Source organism: Myotis brandtii, unplaced genomic scaffold (assembly GCF_000412655.1).
Source record: "Myotis brandtii unplaced genomic scaffold, ASM41265v1 scaffold115, whole genome shotgun sequence".
NCBI lineage: Eukaryota > Metazoa > Chordata > Mammalia > Chiroptera > Vespertilionidae > Myotis > Myotis brandtii.
In genome coordinates, this window is record NW_005353967.1 from 2,539,888 (window position 1) to 2,560,559 (window position 20,672).

At 42.5% G+C, this 20,672-nt stretch overlaps 1 protein-coding gene across 3 annotated transcripts; it reads right to left on the reverse strand.

Annotated features, from left to right (window-relative positions):
• Positions 1 to 529: 529 nt before the first annotated feature.
• On the reverse strand, positions 530 to 20,235 carry PAPD7 (PAP associated domain containing 7). 3 transcript variants are annotated; one of them, XM_005857891.2, is made up of 12 exons: positions 20,112 to 20,235; positions 19,030 to 19,076; positions 17,526 to 17,646; positions 14,917 to 15,024; positions 13,747 to 13,875; positions 9,697 to 9,910; positions 7,140 to 7,266; positions 5,966 to 6,066; positions 5,138 to 5,310; positions 4,534 to 4,692; positions 3,327 to 3,491; positions 530 to 2,225 (listed from the first exon to the last, which is right to left on the reverse strand). In XM_005857891.2, exons 1-12 carry the CDS (start codon positions 20,199 to 20,201, stop codon positions 2,034 to 2,036), a joined length of 1,626 nt encoding a protein of 541 aa, XP_005857953.1. In that variant the 5' UTR covers positions 20,202 to 20,235; the 3' UTR covers positions 530 to 2,033. The 3 variants fall into 3 exon arrangements, with proteins under 3 accessions (XP_005857953.1, XP_005857952.1, XP_014404046.1); XM_005857890.2 differs by having other exon boundaries at positions 530 to 2,228; XM_014548560.1 differs by lacking the exons at positions 17,526 to 17,646; positions 20,112 to 20,235 and having other exon boundaries at positions 530 to 2,228.
• Between the last annotated feature and the right edge of the window lie 437 nt (positions 20,236 to 20,672).

The window sequence follows — 20,672 nt, forward strand, 5'->3', positions numbered from 1 at the left end:
AAAAATATGTCCATTTTGTTTGCACACAAAAAAAATTGAAACATGATATCCTTTGTGACCACAGTGGTAGCCAGGCCAATTCATTCCTTCACCATGACGGGGTGGAGCATGGCACCTGTGTGTGTGAATCGAGCTTTAAAATGGGCACCCACGGGACACTGGCCGCCGTCCCTGCAGTGGTGTCCTTAGTGTATAGGGTTACAGTCAATATTGCTAATATGTAGAGATTAGTACAGACCTACATATCAGTTTTATAAATATCTCTTTATCAATAGGTTTACAATTTAAATATTTTTAAATATTCTGATAACTTTCGATCATTAAGAACTGTAGACAAAATGTGCTACTCTATTCTGGAATGCCTCCTAGGGAAGCTGCAGTCACAGCTGGGAGCTCTCAGTGATAATGTGGGCCAGTCCTGCTTAAAACCAAACAGACCGTAGACATTTTAAAGCTTGTCCTTGCTGGGTGTCCATCACATTCAGATATCACTCAGCATATCAATCAGGTGTCATGGTAATGTTTCTTGTCTCAACATACTCCACTAGTGGACTCCAAAGGCCAACCTCCCTGTAGTGTTCAGCGGGGCCAATACCCCATGTTAGAAATGGGAAGTCAGACCTATGAGATGCAGCTAAATCCCAGGACAATTGTAGTGCTCCAAAAACTCAGGGTTAGGCAGGATGGATATATTCTTGTTCAAAAAAAGGTAACAAAGACAGTGGTTGTCATGGCAGAATACACTTGCATAGTATACCTGTATGCTTCTCAAGTTGGGCGCCAGCCCTCCCAGCCCGACACTGGGCTGTGCTCTCCTGCAAGCATTAGGAATACTCCCCACAGCGAGCTGAGCAGCTGAAGCGTTTTTCCTATATTTGCTGAGCAGCTGAAGTACTTTTCCTATATTTGCTCTTAACAGAACGAATGCATACTGCTATACAGATTCCTCAATGGAATCAACATAATTCCTTTCTCCACATTCCTAAACTGGGCACCATTGTCCGTCATGATCCTCACCAGCCCCATCATTACAGGCTGTTATTACTAAAGCTGACTGAAGCATGTAGTTCACATTTTTTTTTTTTTTTGGATTTTATAATGTGATAACCTCTTCTCCCCTTAGAAAGTTATACTTCTGGCACTTTAAATGCTGGATTTGTTGTCTAGTTTAAAAGAACCAAAAACCAAAACGTTAAAACTCCATGGTCAGAGCGAGACAATAGACAGGCTGGACGGCAGAACCGGCAGGCAGCTGGTCAGAAGACTCGGGGGCCAAACCCCTTCAGAAAACTAGGGGGCAACTCGGCTCCTTCATCATAAATTGAGAGGCTTCCCCTCTGACCCAAAGAATAAACATAAAAATAAACCCAAGCCCCTCACTCATGGTGTTTGCAACGGTGCTCACCAGACAACCAGCTGACTCTATGAACCCAACTTAGAAAAGCAACTCGGGAAAGGACCTAAGCTTGTTTAAAAAAAAATTCCCTCTTCCCTTAAATATAACTTATGTGAAAATAGGAAATTAAATAAAAAATATCTGAGTTATTGCACAAATGATAAGTTTTCAATATTTACATAGAAAAAACAGTTCTGAAACTTGAAACAAAACGTGAGGGCAGTAAAACAATGTGACCTCCATCCATCCACCGAGGAAGAGCCGATATGGGGTTGATCTCTGTGGCTCTGACAAACATAAGATGAAAACACCCAACCTCGAAGGAACAGACACAGCTGAGAAACAAACGCCCAAGCCGACTTCACCCCCTGCAGCTCCAGGTCCAGACCTGCTTCTGGAAGGATCCTGGGAAGGCAGAAAACAGCGTCCACGTGGAATAAGGCTTCACAGATGAGCACAAGGAGCTGTTCTTTAAGATGGACGTGACCACCACACAAGGAACATGCAGAGTGATCAGCGGCAGGCGTTTGAGGGGCCCGGCTGATGTGCTGGATGCTGGTCTCAGTTCTTGCCAGGCGCCGAGGCCACCCGGGTCAGTCTCGGAAGGGTGGTGGCCAGGAGGCGCCACCAGGAGCTATTATCTGCTGAGACTGACAGGCAGGCTGTCCCTCGTGTGCGTGTGTTTTTTCCTCCTCCAGCTGGTACGGTTATACTGGTGGTGTCCTCGGTTGCCCACAGGGGGTCGAACACCTCCACTGCCCACAGAGCTGTAGCTGCCGCCTTGGCTGTGGTTGTGAGAGCCTTTCATGGCCAGCTTCATGCCACTGTGCTGCTGAAGAGATAAAGAGAAACAGCACGATGAAGAGTGGCTTGGGAACAAGAAACAACACTGCCATGGGAGACTCGCCCATCCCAGCTCCTGTGAGCTCAGCCTCGGGGCAGTGAGCCTAAGCAACGAAGGACCTGGCTGGAGTGATGAGGGACAGTGATAAATGTAGCAAATACAGCCCATGAGGGCCCAGGGGAACACTGGCCTCAGACACTATACCCTGTTCCTACTGAAAGATGCCAGTCACAGCTCTTTCAAACACCTTCGCACTTCATGAGCACAGGAACTTCACAATGGCCCGTTATCTTATTATGCAACAGTTTCTAATGTGTGGGATCTGGACTTAGATGAGCCACAGGGAAATGGAGAAGGGCATTGGCAGGGACCCCGGGGCCTAGAAAGCAAATGAACTTTGAGCCCTGCCAGCCCACCTCGCCCTCTGCCAGGGTGCCAGGCAAAGCACCGGGAGGGAGTGATGCTGCGGGAATGAAAAGCACTGCAAGGAGCCGCATCAATATTTGTTCTAAATTCTATTTGCTTCTTGAAAACCAAAGTTTTTAGCACATAAATTGATACATGGGAAAACAAAATATTCTTCACTTACTTCAGTTTTATGCTAAAAATTTCACTAGACAAATTAAGAGAAATATATTTGGAAAGGAATTAAGCTATATTAAATTTTTAAATAATTTCTTAACACTTTTAAAGTTTTATTTGTTACAAGGGAAAGCAAACATGAAGCTGAATGACCAGAAAACAAATTCCCTTTTAAAAAGTCTCTAGAGCCCTGGCCAGTTTGGATTAGTGGATCGAGTGTCCGCCTGCGGACTGAAGGGTCCCGGGTTCGATCCCAGTCAAGGGCACATGGCCTGGGTTAAGGGCTCGATCCCCAGGAGATCTCTCTCTCCCTCTCCCTTCCTTTCTGAAATCAATAAAAATATATTTTTAAAAAAAATATATACGTGTGTGTGTGTGTGTGTGTGTGTGTGTGTGTATTTAAATCTCTAGAATTCTCTCTTTGGCAGAGGTAGCAATTAAGCAACACCTATCATGAACCTGCTGTGGTGGGTGCCAGGGGCCTGGGCCGGACGGGAGACCTACCTTATGATACAGATGAGGGCTGGAGAGCGGGTTAGGAGACGCGGATGGAATGGCCGGGGAAGACATGTGGTGCACGGCCTTCAGTGCTGAAGTTCCTTCAACACCAACTTGTCTGCAAGGAATGGGGGCCACCCCCAAGGTCGGCGGAGGTATAGTAAACCTAGTCTAGGGAAAAAACCAACAGAGACACCCATAAGGCGCAGAGCCAATACAGGTCAACCATTCCAGGTCTGAGGCCCAGTTTGTGTTTGACTGGAACCTCACAAGATTTTGTTCTAAATCAGAAACATTTTATGTTCTGAAACAGCAATCACAATATGAAGTATAGCTAGTAACCCAAGTCAGAACGTTTCAATATTTTTTAAGACCAAATAACAATTCAAAAACTACAGCCATCAGAGTAACTGTCCCTTGAGTCTCGGGAAACAGTCCATAGCAGCAACAGCCCACAGCCGGCACCGAGGCAGGCGATCCCTGCCCTCCTTCGTAGTTGAGGACTGCTCCTATTTCTGCATCACCGTTCCGTCACAGCACAGGGTGCTGGCGTGAAGCCTCAGACTTTCCAAAACTGCACTACTCACGTCTTAGTCCTTTGCCCCACCGACCTCTGAAGAGTGCGACCCTCCTTGCACGTATCTATGTCACTTTACTAGTACACTCAATTATAACCACGTTGGAGAAACTGGCTTTACTCTTTAAAGTAAATTAATGTGATGGGTTTTATATACATACATATTCAACTGATATATAATTGGGAAGTTGAAACAAAATTTCGTATTTTGGATATTGTCTTTCAGACTTCTAACTTTGTCTAAATTTAAAAAAGAGAGAACATATTCTAATAGCCCAAGTCCTATAAATATTGCCTGTGTGAAAACAATGTGAAAAGGTCAAAGTGTCTATTACACTTGGTAAGAGTGTAAACTCTGTGATCCTCAGGGGAAACAGGGACAAGTGTCCATTTCTGCCTGAGGAAAGCATCAGTCCCTCTCTCTGACACAACCCAGGACAGTGGTCTCACGCTGGGTATCAATGTAAAGAATGACAGGAATTATATTCTATGAGACCCACAAATGAGGACAATTTCCTACGAGACAGAAATGTACTTTCCAAAGACCTTTAAAGTTCTTTTCCTAAATCAAAGCGTCAGCCACTCCTACACAGTTCCTAAGGACCTCTCACAGGATGGGCACCAGTGGCCACATACCTGAGTGTTAGTTGTCATGACCAATGTTCTGGAAGTAGTGGACTGAGGCTTGCCACTCGGCATGGGCAAGGCGGTCGGCAAGCTGGCCAGCAGGGGAGTGGGTGCTTGCAGACTGAACTGGTAAACGCTGGGCGTTGTGCAGGGCGGGGTGTCGGAATCCTGTGAGCAGAAAGAACAGGGAGGGCTGTACAGAGGCGACTTCTTAAGGTCACGAAAGAAATGCCTGCAGCATGCTTGCTATGCAAGGTTGCTAGAATCTGTCCATTACTGCTGCTCAACAACAGGCAGCCCAAAGCTGCTCACATTTGCTTCATTTCAAAACTGAAGGAAAATGTAAAGGAAATACAGAAAGGATGCCTAGACTTAATTGTTTTATTTCCAAATAAGTTTTTTAAAAACTATTCAAGGAAGTCCACTGTAATTCTACCGTCAGTAGCATTACCATTTACAAGGGGCCACATGGGCCACTGAGAATGAGGCTCACAGCAGAGTGGGGACCACTCACTGCAGACCTAGGGTGGTCTCACATACACAGAGAGAGTGATAAAAACTCCCTGCTATGGATGCTTTCCACAGACACAGACCTCCCAGCTGACATACTCACAATGTCACTTCCGGAAAGTGAAGACACGGAAGACGCAGAGGAGCCCGAGGAGAGAAGCTGGGGGCAGGGCAGAGACAAGGTCAGGTGCTGGGTGTAGGGTGGCTCCGGGTCTCGGCGCTGGGGCTGCTCCCCATCACATGAGTTTATTCGCTCTTTTATCTTAATTCTATTGTCTGTGGAAGGAAAAACACAGCCTAGGTGAGTCATTTTTCTAGGAGCGCAGACATGTGGGCCTGATGGGATAGCCACCAGCCACAGATGTGACTGAGCCTTAAAATGATGCTAATGAGGCTGACAAATTGAATTTCTAATTCTATTTAATTTTAATTAATTTTTAAAATTATATTCTAGTTATTAGAAAACATTTAAATATATTTGAAACTTGCTATATAAAGAGTTTTCAACTATACATTTTATGAAATCTAAATACAGATCAAATATTTCTGGTGGAAATTTAACATGTTAATTGGGATATGCTATAAGTATAAATATGCACTGGATTTCAGATCTTGTATGAAAGAAGGTTCCAAAATATCTCAATTTTTATATTGATTACATTTTGAAATGTTAATATTTGAACACTAAATTGAATAAATCATATCATGTTTTACATTTTTTAGGCAGTTACTAGAAACTTTAAAATTCCATGTGGCACACATTATATTTCTTCTGCGTAGTGCTGACCTAAGTCTTATAGTTTTAAATTAAACTCTTAAAGAAAAACTAGGTATTTTTCTTAGTGTGAACAATGTCCCAGGAAGGAACAAAGGGATACTCCTGCATGAATGGTCAGAAGGTGAAAGGTGACTGACCAAATTAATTTCTCACCAAGGTCGGGAGCTGGGTGGACCTTGCTGCCCCACTTCTCCTTGATCCACCGCCGGTAGTCAATCACTTCCTGAGTTACCTTGACAATTCTTCCTAAAGTACTACAAAAGGACAAGGAGGGACATCAACATAGCACAACAGGACTGGGAAGCCATGAACCCTTTTCACTGGCTACTTACACTTTTAACAAAATATTGCTTTGCTAAGTGAAATACAGGAAAAAAGCTAAAATAATTTTTAAAAATACATGACTTCTGATGTTTGAGCCCAAACGTACTTTGAGATCACAGTAGAGTAAAAGTGGATTCACTTATGTAGAAGTTCTTGAACCTAAATGATCTGCAAAAGACTATTTAAATCCTATGCCTAAGTAGGGAAGTCCACCCTCCTCACCCGCCATGATCACAAAGGTCTAAAATTCCCACTTCCCCTGCACGGCGAGAATGGGAGACAGTGCACCCACCACAGGGCCCCAAAGTGCTGCCTGAAAACACTGAGTGGACTGAGGCACAAAACCCATGACAGGTCTACCACCACCAGCGCTGGGTCTCCAAACCTACGTATTCCATAACCCGCCCAAGGAACAGAGCCAATGGCACTTCCAACTACCACTTGTGACAATCATACTATTCTTTTCATTCCCTGCTCTCACTTCCCTCCCTCTGTCCCCCAATCCCACCACCTCCACCACAACACCATAATCTGCAGGCAAATATAAATATTTCTTACTAGAAACAAGTGTATATTATAAGTGTTCCAGAATGGAGAATGATGGATAGTTGTGCCTAAGAGAGATGGGATGGGGCATGCGGACTGGGATACACATTCATGTAGAGCTGACTACCCAACATTTTGATTCTCCCTCAGAAAAAAGCATCAAGTTCCAAAGTTTTAAAAACCAAGAATCACCTCCCCAAAACAAAATATTCTGGGGGGCGGGGGAATGCTAGCTCCTCAAATAAGAAATTTTCAACTCTTATCCTTGGATGAATCAAATAGAGCCATCCTGAATTCCTAAAAGGTCTTCCTTTTCTGGTATTTTCAAGTTTTACTAAAATTTGATGGCACATACATTAGAAAACTTCATGGAAACAAACGACAGAGGCTAATAAGGGTGCAAGGACCATGCCCCTCAGCTGTGAACCCAACAAAGGTGTCGAATGACTTCTGTTACCTTTCCGAATCTCTGTTTGGATAGGACCTTGCAAGCGGTGACACAGCATGACTGAGTACAATGTACGCGTAATCAAAAACCTGCTTCACCTGCATGGCCCCATAGGAGCTCCGGCCAACATCATTTCCTGAAACAGAAAGGCAGCTGTAAAACTCTACCAAACATTTGAGCCATTATCGATGTTTTTTATTTTCTCATATAAAGTTATTCTGAATCAGGCCCTCACCACTCAAACATATCCAGACCCCCAGAGCTAAGCCAGATCACACACCTGCAAACACACATTAGTTAATCACCACATGGCATCCCACGTTGTTCTTGAGCTGAGGGGCCTGATCTGCATCATCAGATCAGAGTCTACCTCCATGAACAGAGATGTCACTCACAGAGACAGAGTGACCATTTATGAAAAAGTCAAGTAACTCCCCAGGAGGCAAAAAAACACAAGTGGACCAAAGCAGCAACCTGAATCAGGCTGCCAGCACACTGACTGAGAGCACACTGACTGCAGCAGGCAGTTAACCTGAGGCCCACAGAGCAAATCCTCTCGGATAGAATGTTCAGGTCTGAACTCTGGGTGTTGGGTAGTAAATCAAATAAAGCTGCCACTGAAGTCACCAAGCAAGTCATAGTCAAGGAGCTTAACCTTAATTTTAATTTATATGAAATTTCTTCACAAGTCAGATAAGGATTTTTTTTTAGAAGCTGTATTCTGAGTATTGAAATAGTATCTTTTCCATACTTAATTATATAATACTAGAGGCCGGGTGCATGAAATTCAGGCACCGGGTAGGGGGTGGAGGGGGGGAGAGGTTCCCTCAGCCCAGCCTGTGCCCTCTTGCAGTCCAAGAGCCCTCAGGGGGATGTCCGACTGCTGAGGAGGTGGGAGAGGCTCCCACCACCGCCACTGCACTCCCAGCTGTCAGCCCGGCTTGTGGCTGAGAGGAGCTCCCCTTGTGGGAGCGCACTGACCACCGGGGGAAGCTCCTGAGTTGAGCGTCTGCCCCCTGGTGGTCAGTGCGCATCATAGCGACTGTTCCTTCCAGGTCGTTCAGCCCTTAAGGTCAATTTGCATATTACCCTTTTATTATATAGGATAGCCTAGTGATATAGTGGAGTTTTTGTTTTTTAAGTACATTTTAGCAAACACTGAAGACAATGTTCAACTTATTCTGTGTTTAACTTACAAACATGGACAGATGATGAAAACCTGCCACACCATGCTGCCTGGAAAATCACTAGGCATGGCATAAATCATGGCATTTATGAACAACAGAAGAGTCAGTATGTTTTCTTTAAAAATTTTTTAAGAAATAAATTTTGTACCCCAAAAGCCATAAAACAAAAATCATTAAATATGAGGACATTAAATAAATATATAGAAGCTAAACAATGAAAAATACCAAACCCAAAGAACGTATATGCATAACCCATGGACACAAACAGTAATGGGGTGAAGGTCTGGGGGGAGGGTAGGTGTGGGGTGGAGGGGGTCAATGGGGAAAAAAGGGGGACATATGTAACATTTTCAACAATAAAGATAAATCCAGGTGCAAATGACAAACTGGGAGATAAAAGTACAGCATGTACAACAAAGAAAGGCTTCCCTAACTTACAGTCTCACAAAATCGGTAAGGGAACAGTCCAGCAGACACATGACAAAGCACATGAACTCACACAAAAGACATACAAAGGGGCAGTGTACCTGGAGCTGACATCTCCACCACCTTTTCTGTCACCTGTCCGTCACTGACTTTATCACCAACAGTAAGAACAGTGTCTCACCTAATAGATGCTCAATAAACATTTGTGGAATTGATAAATAACAATGTGCTTAACCTCACTATCATTAAAGAAATGTAAATTAACTGAAAATTTATATTGCATGATTTTATCAGATTGGCAAAAACTTAAAAGACTGTCACAAAGGTTGGGAATATGAGCACCCTTAAAAACAATAAAAGGAATAAAACTGGAAAACTGGAGACCTGCTTCGTTCGGGTTCTTCAAGGTGGCTGGCAATCTTTGTTACTGAACAGACCCTACATACATAAAAAAAAGGGGGTCTTGGATACACTGTTAAGTAAAAAACAAATTGCAAATCTGTTTGTATTATATTATGCCATTTTTGATAATGCTGCAATATATGTAAAAAAAAAAAAAAAGGGAGAAATATACACCAAAATGGGAGGCGAGTATAGCATACTTTGCTCTTTCTCTACTACATACTTCTGGGAATTAAGTGGTTTATGATAAATATGTAATAGTTTATAATAAAATATAGACTTTTTTTTCTTAATTTTCACATTCTACATCTTTCTGGTTGACTACAGAATGTAAATAAAATTGCAACTTTGCAATAAGTAATTAGAAGCATTAAGTAAGGAATTGTAAATTGTCACTATTAACTATTAGGACAGTAGGAGTCCTAATGAACTGCCCTTGGCTGCCAGGGCCTGAGGATACACCACCACCACCACCACCACCATCACACCAGTACACCAGGGAAGGGATGCCCCCGCATGCTTGGGGCAAGTTCAGAGCAAAGTGCCATTACCAGGCAGCAAGGGGTCCTCAATGCACAGCATCGAAGGTCTATACCCGCTGGTCATGGCTTTCATGATCTCTTCTTTGGCAATATAGGCACCTCCTTCTTTTATTCTAATACCAGTTTTCAAGTAATTAAAATTTCTTCCATAGAGTTCAAAAAATTCTACAAGAAGCATTCCAAGGTTTTCATCAGCTCTCCGGGCATCAATTCTTGGATGCAACTGTAAAAGCAATGGATTCAAGTCATTTCTAAAGAAGATTGCATGTGATGAAATCTGCTACCTAGTGATCTCTTCTAGGACCGCCCTCAGCAGCACCCACTCACCCACAGGCATTGGGACGCTCAGAGCAGTTGCAAAAGTCAGTAACAGAGCCTGGTCAATAAAGAGAATTCAAAAGAAATAAAACCTTCTAGCTTAATGTTTTTATTATACTTCAATTCTTTGAAACTGGTAATCTATACAGCAACTTCCTACAAACACAGACATCTGATTAACCACAAGTTCCCAATCACTGATGAGTGGGCCATATTCTGCACAATTTAGGGTCATCTAAATCAGCAATTTTCAACTGGTGTGCCACAGAATTTTTAAAACATGCAATACCTAACTATTCAGTCAGGGGCATTGATCTCTTCTCCCTTAGATCAGGGGTGGGGAACCTTTTTTCTGCCAAGGGCCATTTGGATATTTATAACAGCATTTGTAGGCCATACAAAATTATCAACCTAAAAATTAGTCTGCTATATTTGGTCAAACATTTAATTAACACACTCCTCCTTGGCAGAGCCACATCAAATGATTTCTCAGGCCTTCTATGGCCTACAGGCCGATGTTCCCCACCCCTGCCTTAGATTGTCAAATGAAAAAAAAAAAAAATTACAACAGCCAACACAACAATAGTCATCCTATGTGAATGAATCAAAATTATACCTATCTTTTTTTGTCAGATTGGCAAAAAATATAACATTTTTTGGTGTGTTGCAGAACTTAGTAACTAGTTTATGTGTACCATAAGATGAAAAAAGTTGAAAATTGCTAGTCTAGATGGTGGAAGTGATTTTACAGATTCTAATCTTAATTTCATTGTTCCAAAATACAACCAAAAGGGGGCAGTATTAGATTAAACAGTATCACAGAAAACCAGAATGCGAAAGGATTAACATTAACTGTGTATAGTAATTTAGTATTCTATCATAATATTTATAGCAAACTTGTCATAGAGATTAGCATTAGCCTCAGTTTGGCGCCACAATTTCTTTAAGTGGGTAATGGACTTTTTTTTAACCTAAGTCACTGTCTACTAACACCTTCTTGAGTAACTGATTTAAGAGACCCAAATCTGAGCAATGCAGACCCGTGCTGCCCATAAGGAAAGCCACGAGCCACATATGGCTATTTATATTTAAACTAGGGGCCTGGTGCACTACATTCATGCACTGGGGGGGGGGGGTTCCTCAGCTTGGCCTGTGCCTTTTTTCACATTCTGGGAGCCCTCAGGGGATACCCAACTGCCGGCTTAGGCCGCTTAGGGGGAGCAGGTCTAAGCTAGCAGTCGGACATCATTAGTGCTGCTCCAGAGGCAGGAGAGGCTCCCACTACCACTACTGCACTCGCCAGCCGTGAGCCCAGCTTCTGGCTAAGCGGCGCTCCCCCCATGGGAGAACACTGACCACCACGGGGCAGCTCCTGTGTTGAGCGTCTGCCCCCTGGTGTCAGTGCACGTCATAGCAACCAGTAGATTGCATATTCCACTGTACAGTAGATTTGCATATTAACCTTTTATTATACAGGATAAATTAAGACTGATTAATTAAAAATTCCATTTGTCGGTCTTGCTAGCAACATGGCCAATGCCCAGTAGGCATCTGGCCCGTTGGCCCATGCTGGACTGCAAGGGCAGAGAGAACACTGCCAACTGCATAGAGTTACACTGGACAGCACACAAAAATAAAAATCCTGATAGAAGCACAATTTACAACACAGAGCTCCATGAGGAATCCTAAAAGTATTTTTAGGGTTCATAACTTTGACTTCTGAGGATTTGCATATTCCAAATGCACAAGTGTAGCATTCTTATTTTTCCTTACCTTACTCTCTTTCTTATTCCTTGCCTTCTAGTCAAAATAAAATACCTGAGGATTACCCAGGGCAAGGCTGGGTTTTCTTATCTCAATTAGCCATGAAATGAACTCAGGTGCTACAATTCAGTTTTGAGGCAGGAGGGGCAAGACACTAAAGCAGCGGTTCTCAACCTGTGGGTTGCGACCCCTTTGGGGGTCGAATGACCCTTTCACAGGGGTCACCTAAGACCATCGGAAAACACATATATAATTACATATTGTTTTTGTGATTAATCACTATGCTTTAATTATGTTCAATTTGTAACAATGAAAATACATCCTGCATATCAGATATTTACATTACGATTCATAACAGTAGCAAAATCACAGTTATGAAGTAGCAATGAAAATAATTTTATGGTTGGGGGTCACCACAACATGAGGAACTGTATTAAAGGGTCGCGGCATTAGGAAGGTTGAGGACCACTGCACTAAAGAATGTGGAGATGACAAAGACAATCCCACCCATGCTAGGCAAGGCTCCTAGGTCACAGGAGAGCTGCAAGAATCCCATGGGGTAATTCAACAAAAGGCACTTAGCCAAGGGCAATAAAAGTAAGGAGTTGTCATTATTACATGGCTACTAAAATAGTTCACATCAGGAATACAGACAGTCCTGGGGTTACATCGGACTCGACATATGTCATTTCATGGTTACATCGCCATCTCCCATTTATTTATTAAAAAAAAAAAGTTCTGTCATTTTGACGTATGTACATATGTGCTTTGTTTTTTATTATTTATTTACCACAAGTAAAGGTCAGGAATTGTTATCTTTCTTTTAAATTTGTTTTACTGTTTCACTTCATTACTGCTGTGTACGTGCTCCATGTGAGTGACGTAGGTGGTTATGTAGGTGGGTTCGGACTTACTGCAAAAATTGCGTTATATCACACCGTAGGAACGGGTCTCCGACGTAACCCGAGGACATACTGTATATGACAAAGTAAGCTAAGAAGAGATGGTTGTGTTACTTCAAAATTATGTTCAAAAACTAGGGAAGAGTGGCTATAAGGGCAGCATTGTGGAGGCGAGAGTGAAAGACATGTCAGTGGGATTAAAACTGTAGAAAAATTCCATTTTCCCTCTTTGTATAGCATCTCTGCACAGACAGGCCAAAGAAGTCAAAGTAACTGAAGGCAGTGCAACCAGGAGTTGTACTGACTACTAGCAATTTTCCTGATGAGAAAATGACCAAATTCTGGACATAAAACCCTCACTAAGCACAAACACAAATACAAAATTAATAATAAACCTGGAGAAAATGTGTTGTGCAGCTAAAATACATAGGCAAGATTTTGTAAAGCACAGAACCCTTCATTCAATAAAATATAAATAAAATAATGTTTCAATTAACTTAGAGACTATTTTATAGTATAGTGTATCAGTACATCACAGCATTTAACCCTTAGGTAGGTTTTCTACTGAAAAATGTTCCCATGGTACTCAATAAAATATTGAAGTTCTATCAATATATAATGCACAACAAAATATTGAAGTTCTGTCAATCTGGGGGGAAAAAGCCTCTTTTTAATATTTTTTACCATATACGGTATCAAACTTTTTTATGAGATAGTTTTCAGTATAAATCATAGTCAAGCACCAAGAAAAATGTTTTTATTGTATATCAAGGTATGAAAGTTTTCTAAATGTATAGGTATTTCCTCGAGTTTAGACTGATATACACTTAACTGACAACCAGATAAGCCCTCCCTCCTCTAACAGTTGTTAAATCAGCTACAAAATAAACTATAAAGAACAGTAGGAAAGAAGTATTCATCAAAATAGGGTTTTATTATAAAAATTAGAAGTCAATCTCTTCTAAACCAAAACAGAGTAGTGGAGGGAGAAGAGGACAGCTGGGACCCACCCAGCAACTGGTCAGAACACCCACCGTGGAAGAACCTAGTCCTACTGGGGAGAAAGCCCACTCACCTGTAGAAAGCTAATGGCCATTAAAATTAGGCTATATGAGCTAATTCCACCGGTAAAAACTTCATTCAGGTCCCTCTGCAGGAGGAACTGTTTCAATACTAAAATCAAGTAAGGCAGCAATGAATATTTCTGTAAATTCCAAAAGAGAAATATTTACTGGTTAGTTTATATACCTTGAAGACTTATTATATAGCAAATTTTACATGGTAGAAAAGAAAGCTTCCTCAATCCTCCTGCCCCTTGGAAAGCTCTAGGCCAGTGATGGCGAACCTTTTGAGCTTGGCATGTCAGCATTTTGAAAAACCCTAACTTAACTCTGGTGCCATGTCACATACAGAAATTTTTTGATATTTGCAACCATAGTAAAACAAAGTAAATATTTTGATATTTATTTTATATATTTAAATGCCATTTAACAAAGAAAAATCAACCAAAAAAATGAGTTCGCGTGTCATCTCTGACACACGTGTCATAGGTTCGCCATCACTGCTCTAGGCTCATCCTCAAAGGGCTCATTAAGATCCCATTGGGGAGCTCCTCCCCAGTTACAAGATGGGGAAACTTGCACAAAGAAAAACTCAGGGAATAAATGAGTACATTCCTTCAAATACTTCCCAGGGCTTGCTGCCAGGCAGAGGGTTGTGCAGGTGAAGGGAAGGAAGGATACGACAGTGATCAAGGGAAGGTCCTGGAACCAATGCAAGAACCTCCAACACTCAGAGGCACCCAGAGAAAAGCAGAGGAGGTTGAAGTGGGGAAAGCTTATGAGGCAGGGGACAACAACAGGATGAGTGTCCAGACCTCCCAAGGGGAGAGTAGGGTGAAGATAACAAGGAAATGCACAGGCGGGAGAAGGGGTGGGAGACAGAGGAAACTTCTGTTGTTTTCATGTCTGTGGGGTAGAAATGAGCTCTCAGACAAGACATGATGTAAAGGAAAAGAGAAACGGAAGGAGCAAGGTCCCTGAAACTGTGGGAAGCAGCAGCACCCAGACTACAGGCAATTGAAACTACATAGCTGTTTTTCAGTTGAGGATAAATAACGCAACTGTACAGGCTCTATTATTATGAACAATCAATTTAAAGTTTTTAACATTTGTAAGAGAAACAATACCCAACATAACATCTTAAGTCCCTGATTTTTATTGTGTTAACTTGCTAATGGCAGTACCTTCATATAATTCTTGATGAACTCTGCTGCCCGGACCCCAGTCTCCATGTTGAAGCTGATGTCAACTTTAACTTCAGTCTCCTGGTCTGTGAGTTTTATTATTGGTACCTGCAAAAGTTTAATTTGAAAAATTGTGCTTCAATATGCAACATTCTCCACAGTCAGGCATCAAAATGTTTCCAAAGTTGAACAGAGAGGCTTTTAAAAAATTATTTACAAAATGGGCTTAGAGATCATAAACCCAAAATTTTAAAGATGAGAAGAAAAGGGACTTTTTGCCAGAGTTAACCTCTAGTCCCTAGAACCCAAGAACCCCCCCACCCCCCACCCCAGCAACACCTCTGCCCAGCCCTGCTGGCATGACCCAGCATCTTGCCAGTGATCAAGCATCAATCATGGCCACTATCTGCTTCTGCCAACGAGATGGGGCAAAGGGGAACAGGTGCCGAGGGAAGGAGAAAGAGGGGTGGAAGGCCCGGGCTCCACACACCTGCCTACCACATGGAGAGGCCAGCTAAGTCCCGGTTCCACCACAAGTGCCTGATTATCGGCAGGAACTCCTGTCCCCAAATTATGTTTGCTAGAATTTCTGAAAACATTCAAGAGAACTTCAAAGCCATTTTTGGAATTATAATTTGTACTGATGTTGTTTCTCCAAACAATTCTACTATGGGTTTCAATCTTTAAAACAAGCTAAAAAAAAAAAAAAAAACCCCTAAAAATCTATTTATATAAAGAGGCAATATGCAAATTAGGCCGGGACGCGGTAATGGATCATGACCAGACAGGCGCGGGTCCCGGCCACCCGCAGCACCAGTCAGGCCTGACTCCCGCGGCGGCTGGCACTGCGCGAGTCAGGCCTGGGTCCCAGCTGCCCATGGTGTGAGTCCGGCCTGACTCCCACGGCAGCCTGTGGGGTGCCTCCTCGTGCGATTTCAATCGTGCGCTGGGCTTCTAGTCAGAGAATAAAAGGCCATTTTGAAAATACTCATCAATAGAAATTATCACCAAAAGGCACTCAAAACTGGCCTCAAGACTGGCCAGTGTGGTTCTATGATTAAAGGTCAACCTATGAACCAGGAGGTCATGGTTCGATTCCTAGTCAGGACACATGCCTGGGTTGCAGGCTTGATCCCCAGTAGGAGGTGTACAGGAGGCAGCCAATCAATGATTCTCTCTCAGCATTGATGTTTCATCTCTCTCTCCCTCTCCCTTCCTCTCTGAAGTCAATAAAAAGACATTTTTTTAAAGAAACTGGCCTCATAAAAGATACCCAAACAATCATTTAAATCATCCCCACCCCCAAAATTGTGTTTTTCCAGAAGAAAAGGCAATGTTTTATTCATTCAGCCTTAAGGACTAAAAAGGCTGCATTCCCTTCACCAAAACAAATGGGATCTAGCTAAAGGTTTAAAATGTCCAGAAGTCAATAGAGACACAGGCTTTTCAGTGCACAACCTGATCTAAAATGCTCCCCTAGGCCAACTGCCAAGGACACCTGGTGACAGTGGACCTCTGGCAGCAGAGGAAAAAGCGTGGCTGTTGAGCCCACCCTGGGCTAATTACCTAACCTCTCTGTGCCTCAGTTTCCTCACCTGTCAAATGTGAAAAATAATAGCTTCTGCCAATGAGAATGCCTTGGAGGATTAACTGAGATAATGCCTGTAAGTGGTTTTAAAAATGGCCCAAACTTATCCATGGTGCTAGAAGGCAGGTGAGCAAATGGCTCCACTACATAAGCAAGATACAGCTTAATTTCTGACAATTTTCTTAAAACTAAAAGGACTTAGTCTGGCTTCATACAGGTTGAAACAATTTAAAAATGAAATGTTAGCCTGTAGTCTAGGTGAGCTAATAACTATCACACAACAGGCAAGTAACTTACAGTTCCTGCACTGTTTCTAATCTTGGACTTAGAGAAACCTTGACACTCATGCTTCAAAATCAGTCTCATCTTCCAACTCCTCCCAAGATAAGAGGTTTTTCATAAATGTGTACTTTTAGAATGAAACAGGTAAGTATTTCTTTCTGAAGTATAACTTGGTGAATAGTAATCTTTTTCTATGTAATAAAAGCCATGGTTTAATCATTCAGTTACATACTCCAGAAAGGTCAGCAACTGAACATGTCTCGTTTCAGGTACTAACATCCTTTCCTCACACACACTCTAAGACAGCGGTTCTCAACCTGTGGGTCGAGACCCCTTTGGGGGTCGAACGACCCTTTCACAGGGGTTGCCTAAGACCATCGGAAAACACATATATAATTACATATTGTTTTTGTGATTAATCACTATGCTTTAATTATGTTCAATTTGTAACAATGAAATTGGGGGTCACAACATGAGGAACTGTATTAAAGGGTCGCAGCATTAGGAAGGTTGAGAACCACTGCCCTAAGAGAAGTCGACAGTCATGTATCTTAGTGCCGGGAACAGTCGGATGCTCTCACAACTTGTGATTCAGACTGTCACTGAACCGGTTCTCAGCTGGTGACAACAACTAGAAAGCACATTTACACCAAAAGTAGAGAAGTCTTCAGAAACATAACCAATACCTGCTGCAGACAACCCGTTAATCACCCCGGCATCGGAGCAGGCCTCCACTTACTGTAGCTTTGTCCAGAACTTTGATGGAGCCTGGCTCAGCCACGTTGTGCTTCCTCAGGGCCTGCTCCAACAGTTGGAGAGGAGGACGCTCCCATTTTCCAAAGACCACTAAGTCGATGTCACTGGACAAAAGGAAAGTGGCCATAAACCACTGCTCACCTCACCATGCGTTACCACAGACATCTGGGATGGGCTGGTGCCACAGCCTGCACTCCCATCTCCCTCAAGGTAACCCTATTACCGATATCCCTTTCAGGGAGAGAAAATGTAGCTTATGAAGTAGTATTTGTAACATAAAGACTGAAAACAAAAAGGCTGACAGAATCTCCCAACATCACGAGGTAATAAGGGACTGAAACAAAGTGTCTGCCCCTCTGAGGTTTCTGGGCCCTCACTCTGTGCTGTATATACTGGGTCACTCATGCTGACCCCGGACTCCTGGACTCCTTGAAGCTATTCAATTCCCCATTGTCCCTGCCAATGCCAACTCCAAACCCTGAGATTACAGCCTCTTTAGTCTCAAAATACTAACAGGGGGTTAACAAAAAAATAGACTTTAAATGAAACAATGTACATAAATTGATTTGGATATTAAAAGAGTCCTTGATAGGTGCCGGGGTTCTTGTTCCAGCATCTAGAAGGGTTCAGCAATCTGGAGAAGAGCTGTGTGTAACTTAATAAAGAGTCCAGAGATGAAGCATAATTTTGAAAGGCATTATAGGGAGTCAGAGGAGCCTAGCTAAAGAAACTAAGATGATCTTGTCTCAGGACCCCTTGCTTTTTATTAACACAAATTGTCCTAAGGCAATGTGGAGATACACATATCAAAGGGTCAGGTTTCGTATACAGAGTCCATTGTCAGATTATCAGGTTTTAGAGAAACTGCCTTCGGCTGTTCAGGTGTTTGGCCAGTAGGAGGCAATAACATGTAGATTGAGATGCCCTTAGCTGTCTGGCAGCAAGCAATCATTTTTGCATCCTTTTCAGGTTTGGGGAAATGCCCTTCAGCCACTCCAGATTCAGCCCTGCTGTCATGCTGGAATTGGCTTCCAGCAGATAGGGAAACACTGAAGAATGACTTTAGCATGTAAATTTGTTTGACAATTTTCTGTCAAATACACAGCTTAATGAGTATTATTTAATTAAAATTTTGCTTGAATCTTCATTAAAACATAAGATCAATTTTTCAAAACATATCCAAAAATATAAGCAGAATGTTTTCTATTGCATTTTCTTTCCCTGGTCCTCTTACTCATTTTCTTAATGTTTCTAGTGTCCAGCACTTTCGTACCCCATCAAATTAAATACAAGCAAAAAATACAAAGCAATCAATTACAATAGTAAATTAAATTTTATTTCCTATGTTCCCTCTGTGCTCTCTAGTCTTTTCCTTTAGCTCGTACTTCTAGCCTTAAGACTTGAAACCTACTATGAGCCCTGAAAACAGACAGAGACACCGCCATCCCCCTGCTTCCAATAAACATAAACACTAACCCGGCACTCACCTAGTCGGAAGATAGAGACCAGTACTAAAGCTGCCAAATATCTGGACCTGAAAGAAAGAATGATTGTCTTAGAACTGGTGACAATTCAGTCATCCTTTGATTACTTCTCACTGAAAGAAAGGCCTCACTCCTACTTCCGGGTAAAATTTAAATTGCCCTGCACATTGGGAGGATCCAAAAACAATCCAATGAAATCTAGTCAAAGACCTTCCCCAAAAAGGAATTTTTAAAAACTCAAAATTAAGAGACAAAATAATTATTGGCCTTGCCCACACCTGCTAAAGCCAAGGACTTTTTAGAGCCTGGTTCAAACTCTCCAAAAACTTTCAAACCCACAGCTGGGACACAGAGGCAGGGCACTATGCCAGGGCACTAAAGTTAAAGCCAAGGATATTGTAATAAGTCACTTCAAAAGTGGAGGGGAATCAAGCTGCTGCCTGGCTCACTGGGAGCTCACATGCTCTTCAGCTGCCAGCTCATCTCCATCACTGTGGGCCACCAGTCATGGTCCCTGGTCACTGGTAGGAGAGGCTGACCGATTAGGACAGGAGCCTGTGGGCGGACCATCATAACTTGGTCAGATGACATGTTCATGCTGCCTGCGCTAAGCACTAGAAATGTCAGTGGCCCTCAACTCAATGGACTCTAGTTCATTTACTGTAAAAGTGATAGGTGAGGAAGCACTTTCAATTTTCACAAAAATGAACTTATGCTACGATGAGTGGTGGGGAAGGGGTAAAATTTCTAACCTTAAGGTGAATTTAAAAGAAAAATAATCACACCATTCCAAAAAACCTTCTGTTAGGCCAGTGGTCCTCACACTTAAATATGTCAGGACCACTAGGAAGGCATGTTAAACACAGACTCCTGCCCCTCCTCAAGGTGTCTGACTCAGCAGGTGCATTTCTAACAAGCTCTCAGGTGATAGATATGCTGCTGCCTGGCCCAGGACCACATCTGGAGAATCCCTGCCTTGGGCCAATAAGGGAGCCATAGGTCTGCACAGACAGGACTGACACGTTACAATGTTGGGTGCTCACATTTACTTGTATGTGACAAAGGAGTACAAAGACTATACCCACATCAGCTGTTGGCCAAAGATCTTTAACCACAGTTTCGATCCGTTTCACCACCTCTCTTCTCATGGCTGCTTCTTCAGGACAAGGGGACATGAAGTTATAGAAGTCAATTATTTCCTCATGAAGTCTAGTAAACAAAAGAGAAAACATACTAGAGTTACAATTAAACTTAACCACGTTACACTTTGGTATTATATCTGCATGACACTACAATATATTTCTGGCCACTTATAAACCAGTTTCTCTCCTCCTCTGAACACTCTGTGATGGACCAATTACACAGTATTATATAGCACAGGGGTGGGCAAACTTTTTGACTCGAGGGCCACAATGGGTTCTTAAACTGGACCGGAGGGCCGGAACAAAAGCATGGATGGAGTGTTTGTGTGAACTAATATAAATTCAAAGTAAACATCATTACATAAAAGGGTACGGTCTTTTTTTTTTTTTAGTTTTATTCATTTCAAATGGGCCGGATCCGGCCCGCGGGCCGTAGTTTGCCCACGGCTGGACCACAGATTAACACGAGTGAATTTTGTCAATACCATATACCAAAACTTTTGA

Excerpts from the sequence above, each read along its gene's own strand:
- PAPD7 (XM_005857890.2), bottom strand. The coding sequence starts at position 20,201 with ATGTCCCCTTGTCCTGAAGAAGCAGCCATGAGAAGAGAGGTGGTGAAA. Across the intron at positions 15,025-17,525 it reads AAGTTCTGGACAAAGCTACA|GTACCAATAATAAAACTCAC; the intron begins GTAAGTGGAGGC and ends AAACTTTTGCAG. Across the intron at positions 5,311-5,965 it reads CCACCCAGCTCCCGACCTTG|ACAATAGAATTAAGATAAAA; the intron begins GTGAGAAATTAA and ends TTCCTTCCACAG.